General features: G+C 55.9%; 1 protein-coding gene across 1 annotated transcript; it reads left to right on the forward strand.

The window, feature by feature from the left end:
* Nucleotides 1-611: 611 nt before the first annotated feature.
* LOC145340836 (tyrosine-protein kinase STYK1-like) lies at nucleotides 612-10,606 on the forward strand (the record flags this gene model as incomplete). Its single annotated transcript, XM_080185288.1, has 5 exons — nucleotides 612-758; nucleotides 1,833-1,964; nucleotides 3,961-4,185; nucleotides 4,370-4,551; nucleotides 10,442-10,606. Coding segments are annotated over 5 exons (851 nt in total), but the record flags the coding sequence as incomplete, so codon positions are not given.
* Nucleotides 10,607-10,961: the final 355 nt, after the last annotated feature.

A 10,961-nucleotide genomic window follows, 5' to 3' on the forward strand; every position in this document is an offset into this window, starting at 1 on the left:
TCAGCACTGACCCTCCCCACAGTGCGGCGCTCCCTCAGCACTGACCCTCCCCACAGTGCGGCGCTCCCTCAGCACTGACCCAAATTCTCTCCCCTGTTAAACTCCCCTTGATACCCTGAAGGACCCCCTGCCTAATTAAACATCTCCAACTTTCCCACGCGTCTCTGGACCAACATCCAGTGACCCCAGAACTTTTTGAGAGACTCTGAAGTTTTCCGTAAGCTGTTCCTCAGGGTTGCAACGGGATGCCCCGTGAAACCTTCTCCCTCCTTCCCCTCCCGTAGCCTCCTGCTCCCCGCCCCTGCAATCCCTGAGGGATTCCCCAACCCCCTTGACCAAACGGTGTGAGTCTTCACCCCCTCCCCATGCCAGGCCTCCTTCCTCCCCCCACTCCCCACCCGTCACCTCCCTCCTGGCGTCTGCCAACCACTGTGGGGGTCTCCAAGCGCTCTGGGTGTCCCTCGAGAGGGAGAGAGAGAGAGACAGAGAGAGAGAGGTGGGTGTCGTTTTTGCGGGTTCCGATGGGTGGGGGTTGGGGGGGGGAGGGGAGGGGGGGGCGATTGGGGAGGTCAGAGTTCGATCTCTCCGTCAACCTGCTTCCCCGTCGACAGGTGACCAGCGGGCGGTTGCCATGGCGAACGGCGAATCCGCGGGCCTGGAGCCGTCCAGGACCACCTGCGCCCCCGGCAACAACCTCTGCGGTGAGTACCCCGTGGGGTTTGCGGAACGTGCTGTTGTGGAGCTCTTTCATCGGGACGGTGCGAGGTGGGGGTGAAACGCGTCCTGGAGTCGCCATCCCGACCTTCCCTCTCAACTATCACCTCCGCCCTTCACCCCTTTAGTGTTCAAAAATCTACCTATCCTCGTCTCAAAACCGAGGGGGCCTCAACTGGGCAGGAAATTCCCACAGGCTCTCCACCCCTTTGTGTGAAGAAGTTCCTCCTCAACTCAATCCTAAATCCTCCTTATTTTGAGGCCATGCCCCCCCCTCTAGTTCTAGTTTCACCTCCCCCCCCCCGCAGTGGAAACGAGTTTCCCTGCTTCGATCTTATCCATTCCCTTCATCGTCTTAGATGTTTCTGGAAGATCTCCTGAATTCCAGTGACCACAGCCCCAGCCTCTCCTCCGTAAACCAACCCTCCGGAACTGACCTCGCGAACCTCCTCTGCACCCCCGCCCAGCGCCAGTCTATCCTTTCTCCAAGGGAGGAGGCCAAAACTGGACACAGTAACTCCCAGGTGTGGTCTCACCAGCACCTTAACAGCTGCAACATAACCCGGCTGTTTGTAAACTCCGTCCCTCCGGCAACGCAGGACAAAACTCCATTTGCCGCCTTCGTTACCTGCAAACCTGGCGCTTCCCTCTCAGGGAAACTCAGAAACGCGAGGTAGGAGGAAGCCATCCAGCCCTCCGAACCCGATCATCTCTGCGTCCCTCTCGTTTTCGACCCCTCGACTTTAACCCAGCCCCCCCGCGAAATTGATTTTCTCTCTCTCTCTCTGACCAAATCTCCGTCTCCTGCCAGTCCCCGTGCGGCTTGACCTGCCGCCCCAGTCTGTCAGGAGGGACCTTGTCAAAGTCCTCATTGAAGCCCGGGTAGACAAACATCTCAGGGAGGGCCCTCGGGAAAAAGGGGTCCGGAGGGAAGGTTCACGAGAAAGATTCCCTGGAATGAGGAGCTTGAGGAACAGGGTCGATGGCCCGAGTGGCTTCGTTTTGGTCCAGTTTCTTACGGTTTTGTGGTCTACCACCCCCCGCCCCCCCGCCCACCCCGAGCCCCTGTGTACCTCCTCACTCTTGAAACGAAGTGACGGGTATCGTTTCACCCACAGTGGTACGCCATTATGAATCAGAGATCATCATTGTTCCTGTCCTACTACTGGGAGCGTCACTCCTTGTTGGAGTTTGTCTCATCTGGAGTATCTGTCGGAGGAAGAACGGTGAAGACGGCGAGCCGCAGAGAGGTGAGGAACGTCACTACCCCAGGCACAGCAAGACCCCAGCACTCCCTCCCCGCAGTGCGGCGCTCCCTCAGCACCGAACCTCCCCACACAGTGCGGCGCTCCCTCAGCACTGAACCTCCCCACAGTGCGGCACTCCCTCAGCACTGAACCTCCCCACACAGTGCGGCGCTCCCTCAGCACCGACCCTCCCCACAGTGCGGCGCTCCCTCAGCACCGACCCTCCCCAAAGTGCGGCACTCCCTCAGCACCGACCCTCCCCACAGTGCGGCGCTCCCTCAGCACCGACCCTCCCACAGTGCGGCGCTCCCTCAGCACTGACCCTCCCACAGTGCGGTGCTCCCTCAGCACTGACCCTCCCACAGTGCGGCGCTCCCTCAGCACCGACCCTCCCCACACAGTGCGGCGCTCCCTCAGCACCGACCCTCCCCGCAGTGCGGCGCTCCCTCAGCACCGACCCTCCCCAAAGTGCGGCGCTCCCTCAGCACCGAACATCCCCACACAGTGCGGCGCTCCCTCAGCACTGACCCTCCCCACAGTGCGGCGCTCCCTCAGCACCGACCCTCCCCACAGTGCGGCACTCCCTCAGCACCGACCCTCCCACAGTGTGGGACTCCCTCTGCACCGACCCTCCCACAGTGCGGCGCTCCCTCAGCACCGACCCTCCCCACAGTGCGGCGCTCCCTCAGCACCGACCCTCCCCACACAGTGCGGCGCTCCCTCAGCACCGAACCTCCCCACACAGTGCGGCGCTCCCTCAGCACCGAACCTCCCCACAGTGCGGCGCTCCCTCAGCACCGACCCTCCCCACAGTGCGGTGCTCCCTCAGCACCGACCCTCCCCACAGTGCGGCGCTCCCTCAGCACTCCCTCCCCGCAGTGCGGTGCTCCCTCAGCACCGACCCTCCCCACAGTGCGGCGCTCCCTCAGCACCGACCCTCCCCACAGTGCGGCGCTCCCTCAGCACCGACCCTCCCCACAGTGCGGCGCTCCCTCAGCACCGACCCTCCCCACAGTGCGGCGCTCCCTCAGCACCGACCCTCCCCACAGTGCGGCGCTCCCTCAGCACCGACCCACCCCACAGTGCGGCGCTCCCTCAGCACCGACCCTCCCCACAGCGCGGCGCTCCCTCAGCACCGACTCTCCCACAGTGCGGCGCTCCCTCAGCACCAACCTGCTGTACATATTCTGTGAGATTTTGATGGGGGACAGTGTAGAGGGAGGTTTACTCTGTATCTAACCCCGTGCTGTACCTGTCCTGGGAGTGTTTGATGGGGGGACAGTGTAGAGGGAGCTTTACTCTGTATCTAACCCCGTGCTGTACCTGTCCTGGGAGTGTTTGATGGGGGGACAGTGTAGAGGGAGCTTTACTCTGTATCTAACCCCGTGCTGTACCTGTCCTGGGAGTGTTTGATGGGGGACAGTGTAGAGGGAGGTTTACTCTGTATCTAACCCCGTGCTGTACCTGTCCTGGGAGTGTTTGATGGGGGGACAGTGTAGAGGGAGCGTTACTCTGTATCTAACCCTGTGCTGTCCCTGTCCTGGGAGTGTTTGATGGGGGGACAGTGTAGAGGGAGCGTTACTCTGTATCTAACCCCGTGCTGTACCTGTCCTGGGAGTGTTTGATGGGGGGACAGTGTAGAGGGAGCTCTACTCTGTATCTAACCCTGTGCTGTACCTGTCCTGGGAGTGTTTGATTGGGGGACAGTGTAGAGGGAGCTTTACTCTGTATCTAACCCCGTGCTGTACCTGTCCTGGGAGTGTTTGATGGGGGGACAGTGTAGAGGGAGCTTTACTCTGTATCTAACCCCGTGCTGTCCCTGTCCTCGGAGTGTTTGATGGGGGGGACAGTGTAGAGGGAGCTTTACTCTGTATCTAACCCCGTGCTGTCCCTGTCCTGGGAGTGTTTGATGGGGGGACAGTGTAGAGGGAGCTTTACTCTGTATCTCACCCCGTGCTGGGCCATCATCTCTGACTCGTTTTTCCTCTCTTGCTCTCAGGACCCTCTGGAAGGGGAAGGAGTCCTCCTGCGACCTCTCACCATCACAGCGACAGCCTTTCCTGGCTCTCGGACCCGGTTATCTCCCAGTGCCTACTGCCCCACGAGAGGCTAGTTGGGGGCTTCCAAAAGATCGCCCAGGGAAGGTTCGGGGCTATCTATCGGGCTCAGCTCAGCTGCCCTGAGTCCGGCAAGGAGGAGACGGTGGTCCTCAAGGAGTTGAGTGGTGAGTCCACGCGTTCTTGTGGGGGCTAGGTTCCGAACAGCAGCCTCAGGAGGGGCAGAACGGCCTCCTCCTGTCCCTGCTCTCGATCGAGGAGATGGGTTTTTTTTTCCTGAGCGCGTGCTTCTCGGAGATTGCTGACTCTCTCTCTCCCCCCTCACCCCCACTCCGTTTTTGTTGCCCGCAGAGTCGGCCGACCCGTCGCTGGCCTCGGAGTTTGTGTCCCGGGCTCGGTTCCACGGCTCCCTGGGGTCCCACCCCCACCTGGTGGAGATGGTGGGCTGCTGCCTGGGACGTCCGCCCTACTACCTGGTCCTGCGAGACATGAACCGCGGGGACCTCCTCCGCTTCCTGTGGACCTGCCGCAAGGTAAAGGGGGGGATCCCCCCCCCAAAACTCCCCCTCCCACCCCTCCCACTCCTCCCCCCACCCCCTCAACTCCCCCTCCCACCCCTCCCACCCCTCCCCCACCCCCTCCAAACCTTCTCCCACCCTCTCCCCTGCCTCGCTCCCTCGTGTGGAACCCTGGGGTACGACACTCGCGGAGGGGCTTCACTTCTGAGGTGGAGGGAGGGAGGGAGGGTGGGGTGGGGGGGGCTACGCTCTGCAGTGAAGAGGCTACGAGATGGCACCAGAGTCAGTCCGATCGCAGGAAAGCTCGTTGCCCCTTGGCATTGCGGGGGGCCAGACGGGGGTGGGGTGGGGGATGGGAGGGTGGGGGGATCCCCGGATTACGATACCCGGCTTGTGTCGCCAGTCTGTGTGGGAGTCAGCGCCTTCCAACCTCCTCTGGGTGCTCCCGTTGCCCTTGGTCAAGCTAAATTGTCCACTTAGTGTCCAAAGATGTGTAGGTTAGGGTGGATTGGCCATGCTAAATTGTCCCTTAGTGTCCAAAGATGTGTAGGTTAGGGGGATTGGCCATGCTAAATTGTCCCTTAGTGTCCAAAGATGTGTAGGTTAGGGGGATTGGCCATGCTAAATTGTCCCTTAGTGTCCAAAGATGTGTAGATTAGGGTGGATTGGCCATGCTAAATTGTCCCTTAGTGTCCAAAGATGTGTAGGTTAGGGGGATTGGCCATGCTAAATTGACCCTTAGTGTCCAAAGATGTGTAGGTTAGGGGGATTGGCCATGCTAAATTGTCCCTTAGTGTCCAAAGATGTGTAGGTTAGGGGGATTGGCCATGCTAAATTGACCCTTAGTGTCCAAAGATGTGCAGGTTAGGGTGGATTGGCCATGCTAAATTGCCCCTTAGTGTCCAAAGATGTGTAGGTTAGGGGGGATTGGCCATGCTAAATTGCCCCTTAGTGTCCAAAGATGTGTAGGTTAGGTGGATTGGCCATGCTAAATTGCCCCTTAGTGTCCAAAGATGTGTAGGTTAGGGGGGATTGGCCGTGCTAAATTGTCCCTTAGTGTCCAAAGATGTGTAGGTTAGGGGGATTGGCCATGCTAAATTGTCCCTTAGTGTCCAAAGATGTGTAGGTTAGGGGGATTGGCCGTGCTAAATTGTCCCTTAGTGTCCAAAGATGTGTAGGTTAGGGGGATTGGCCGTGCTAAATTGTCCCTTAGTGTCCAAAGATGTGTAGGTTCGGGGGATTGGCCATGCTAAATTGTCTCTTAGTGTCCAAAGATGTGTAGGTTAGGGGGGATTGGCCGTGCTAAATTGTCCCTTAGTGTCCAAAGATGTGTAGGTGATGGGGATTGGCCGTGCTAAATTGTCCCTTAGTGTCCAAAGATGTGTAGGTTAGGGTGGATTGGCCATGTTAAATTGTCCCTTAGTGTCCAAAGACGTGTAGGTTAGGGGGGATTGGCCATGCTAAATTGCCCCTTAGTGTCCAAAGATTTGTAGGTTAGGGTGGATTGGCCATGCTAAATTGCCCCTTAGTGTCCAAAGATGTGTAGGTTAGGGTGGATTGGCCATGCTAAATTGTCCCTTAGTGTCCAAAGATGTGTGGGTTGGGGGGATTGGCCATGCTAAATTGTCCCTTAGTGTCCAAAGATGTGTAGGTTAGGGGGATTGGCCATGCTAAATTGTCCCTTAGTGTCCAAAGATGTGTAGGTTAGGGTGGATTGGCCATGCTAAATTGTCCCTTAGTGTCCAAAGATGTGCAGGTTAGGGGGATTGGCCATGCTAAATTGTCCCTTAGTGTCCAAAGATGTGTAGGTTAGGGTGGATTGGCCACGCTAAATTGCCCCTTAGTGTAACTCGAACAGTTGCTGGAGTGTGGGCGACTAGGGGATTTTCACAGTAACTTCATTGCAGCGTTAATGTTAGCTGACTTGTGACACTAATGAGTTTCCTTTGAATTTTTTTGTCTACTTTCGAGGGAACTTATGTAACACAGACATTCCAAAGAAAAGGGACTGTTTCGGGTGTCCCCAAGGTGGTAAGGCGCTGGCGGAGGTGTCTGGGTTTTGAGGGTCTTATGAAATGTGAATTTGCTTTGATCGGAGGTTACGTGGGGTTTAGCTCGGAGCGATTCAGAGAGAGAGAGAGAGAGGGGAAGGAACTGGGGGTCGGGGGTTTTCAGAGGGAGGTTGGTAAAGTTTGATTTGATTTATTATTGTCAGGTGTATTGGGATACAGTGAAAAGTATTGTTTCTTGAGCGCTGTCCAGAGAAAGCATACCGTTCATAGAGAAGGAAAGGAGAGGGTGCAGAATGTAGTGTTACAGTCACAGTGAGGGTGTAGAGAAAGATCAGCTTAATATTTGATTGATTATTGTCACTGGGATACAGTGAAAAGTATTGTTTCTTGCGTGCTATATAAAGCATGCCGATCATAGAGAAGGAAAGGAGAGTGTGCAGAATGTCGTGTTACAGTCACAGCGAGGGTGCAGAGAAAGATCAGCTTAATACTTGATTTGATTTATTATTGTCACTGGGATACGGTGAAAAGTATTGTTTCTTGCGCGCTGCACAGACAAAGCATACCGTTCATAGAGAAGGAAAGGAGAGGGTGCAGAATGGGGAGAGATGCAGAAGGGGTCCAGAGGGGGCAGGTTTCTCACCCAGAGTGTCTGGAACGAGCTGCCATAGAGGCGGGTACAATTTTGTCTTCTAAAAAGCACTCAGACAGTCACATGGGTACGATGGGTATAGAGGGATCTGGGGCAAATGGGATTAGTTTAGGGGTTTAAAAAAGTGGGACAGCACGGAGAAGTTGGGCTGAAGGGCCTGTTTCCGTGCTGTAAACCTCTGCGGCTCTGTATCTGGTTTGAGATTGCCCCACCAGGGGGTAACATTTGGCCTGCGTTCACTCTTGCCAATCCCTTGACTGTACCTCGATCAGATTCCCCTCGTAATCTCCTGAACTCCAGCGAGTCCCCGAGCCCAGACTGTTGAAACCTCTCCCCGTGAGCCTGATGAGTCAGCTCCTCTGGGCTGTCCGCACTGCCACCACATCCTTCCTCAAATAAGGAGAACAACACAGGACACAGGCGCAGTCTCACCCACACCCTGCTCAATCGCAGCAACGCCTCTCCGCTTTTGTTCACCAGTCCCTCCGCAGTGAACACAAACATCCCACTTTCTCCAGTGACTGCGTGCTGCACCTGCACACTGGCTTTCTGCGGTTCATGGACTGAGACACCCAGATCCCTCTGCCCCAAACACACACGCACACCCGGATCCCTCTGCCCCCAACACACACACACACACCCGGATCCCTCTGCCCCCAACACACACACACACACCCGGATCCCTCTGCCCCCAACACACACACACACCCGGATCCCTCTGCCCCCAACACACACACCCAGATCCCTCTGCCCCCAACACACACACCCAGATCCCTCTGCCCCCAACACACACACACACACCCAGATCCCTCTGTCCCGAACACACACACACACCCAGATCCCTCTGCCCCCAACACACACACACACCCGGATCCCTCTGCCCCCAACACACACACACACCCAGATCCCTCTGTCCCGAACACACACACACACCCAGATCCCTCTGCCCCAAACACACACACACACACCCAGATCCCTCTGCCCCCAACACACACACACACCCAGATCCCTCTGCCCCCAACACACACACACACACCCAGATCCCTCTGCCCCCAACACACACACACACACCCGGATCCCTCTGCCCCCAACACACACACACACACCCAGATCCCTCTGCCCCAAACACACACACACACCCAGATCCCTCTGCCCCCCAACACACACACACACACCCAGATCCCTCTGCCCCCAACACACACACACACACCCAGATCCCTCTGCCCCCACACACACACACACACACCCAGATCCCTCTGCCCCCAACACACACACACACACCCAGATCCCTCTGCCCCCAACACACACACACACACCCAGATCCCTCTGCCCCCAACACACACACACACACCCAGATCCCTCTGCCCCGAACACACACACACCCGGATCCCTCTACCCCAAACACACACACACACTCACACACACACACACACACACACAGATCCCTCTCTCACAACACCAGGTTAAAGTCCAAAAGGTTTATTTGGTTACAAACGCCACTAGCTTTCGGGGCTTTGCCCCTTTGACAGGTGAGTGGGGAGTTCTGATCACAAACAGGGTTTTATAAAGACACACACACACGGTTTACAGAATACTGATTAGAGTGTGGGTCGTTACAGCTTAATATTCCTTAAGGGTACAGACAGTGTGAGCGGAGAAAGGGTTAAGCTCAGGTTAAAGAGATGTGTATTGTCTCCAGACTGGACAGTATGATGGGTACAGAGAGATATGGGTCAAAAGACGGCATCTGGATTAGCTTAGGAGTTTGAAAAAAAAAGGGGACAGCATGGACAAGTTGGGCCGAAAGGCCTGTTTCCTCTATGGAGTGAAAAGTATTGTTTCTCGCACGCTGCGCAGACAAAGCATACCGTTCATAGAGAAGGAAAGGAGAGGGTGCAGAATGTAGTGTTACAGTCACAGAGAGGGTGTAGAGAAAGATCAACTTAATATTTGATTTGATTTATTATTGTCACTGGGATACAGTGAAAAGTATTGTTTCTTGCGTGCTATACAAAGCATACCGATCATAGAGAAGGAAAGGAGAGGGTGCAGAATGTGGTGTTACAGTCACAGCGAGGGTGCAGAGAAAGATCAGCTTAATATTTGATTTGATTTATTATTGTCACTGGGATACAGTGAAAAGTATTGTTTCTTGCGTGCTATATAAAGCATACCGATCATAGAGAAGGAAAGGAGAGGGTGCAGAATGTAGTGTTACAGTCACAGCGAGGGTGTAGAGAAAGATCAGCTTAATATTTGATTTGATTTATTATTGTCACTGGGATACGGTGAAAAGTATTGTTTCTCGCACGCTGCACAGACAAAGCATACCGATCATAGAGAAGGAAGAGGGTGCAGAATGTAGTGTTACAGTCACAGCGGGGGTGTAGAGAAAGATCAGCTTAATATTTGATTTGATTTATTATTGTCACTGGGATACAGTGAAAAGTATTGTTTCTAGTGCGCTGTACAGACAAAGCATACCGATCATAGAGAAGGAAGAGGGTGCAGAATGTAGTGTTACAGTCACAGCGAGGGTGTAGAGAAAGATCAGCTTAACGCGAGGTGGGTCCATTCAAAAGTCTGACAGCAGCAGGGAAGAAGCTGTTCTTGAGTCGGTCGGTACGGGACCTCAGACTTTTGTATCTTTTTCCCCCCGACGGAAGAAGGTGGAAGAGAGAATGTCCGGGGTGTGTGTGTGGGGGGGGTCCTTAATTATCCCGGCTGCTTTCCCCCCACCGAGGCAGCGGGAAGTGTAGACGGAGTCAATGGATGGGAGGCTGGTTTGTGTGATGGGATTGGGGGCTACATTCACCACCCTTTTGTAGTTCCTTGCGGTCTTGGGCAGAGCAGGATCCCAGACCGAGCTGTGATCCAACCCAGAGAGAATGCTTTCTACGGGGGCGTCTGTAAAAGTTGGGGAGAGTCCGTAGCGGACATGCCAAATTTCCTTAGTCTTCTGAGAAAGTAGAGGGGCGAGTTGGACAGAGGGAGTGAGTGGGGGAGGAGTGAGTGAGGAGGGAGGGGGGGGTGGTGAAGTAGAGGGGCGAGTTGGAGAGAGGGAGTGAGCGGGGAAGGAGTGAGTGAGGAGGGAGGGGAGGGGGTTTGGGGGAAGTAAGGGTGTTTGAAGCGGAGGGGGTTTGGGAGAGATTGGGGAGGGGGGGTGGTGGTTATTCGGGAAGAGGGCAGTTTCGGTGGGGAGTCCGGGAGAGAGGGTTACGAGAGTCTTTCTCCTCCTCAGGATGTGATGAAGATGGAGGAGGCGCCTTACGATTTAACCGAACGACAGGTTTACGACATCGCCCTCCAAGTGGTCAGCGGCCTGGTGAGTCTCCCCTGCGGGGCGCGGACGGCCAATGGGATAGTAACAGGCTCGAGAGGGGCAGAATGGCCCGTTCCTGTGTGATAGCACTGGGAGAGAGAGGGGCCAAATGGCCTTGGCTCATCTCTCTGACGGAGATCTTTCTCTCTCTTTTGGCCAGCTTTTCCTGCGGGGGAAGGGACTGATCCACGGGGACGTTGCCGCCCGCAACGTCCTTCTCCGAGATGACTTCACGGTGCAGCTGACTGGCCTGCAAATCCCCTTCGAAATTCAGCGCGCGGGCGTCTTGCGCTCCCACCAGCCCGTGCCCGCCAAGTGGCAGTCGCCCGAGAGGATCATGAAGAAACCGCTGACCCCAGCATCGGACGTGTGAGCTGCCCGGGGGGGTGGGGGGGGGGGGGGGGGCGCGGCTCAGAGAGAGAGAGAGAGGGTCCCAGAG

Source organism: Carcharhinus amblyrhynchos, unplaced genomic scaffold (genome assembly GCF_965287045.1).
Source record: "Carcharhinus amblyrhynchos unplaced genomic scaffold, sCarAmb.v2.hapA chromosome_1493, whole genome shotgun sequence".
Taxonomy (NCBI): Eukaryota; Metazoa; Chordata; class Chondrichthyes; order Carcharhiniformes; family Carcharhinidae; genus Carcharhinus; species Carcharhinus amblyrhynchos.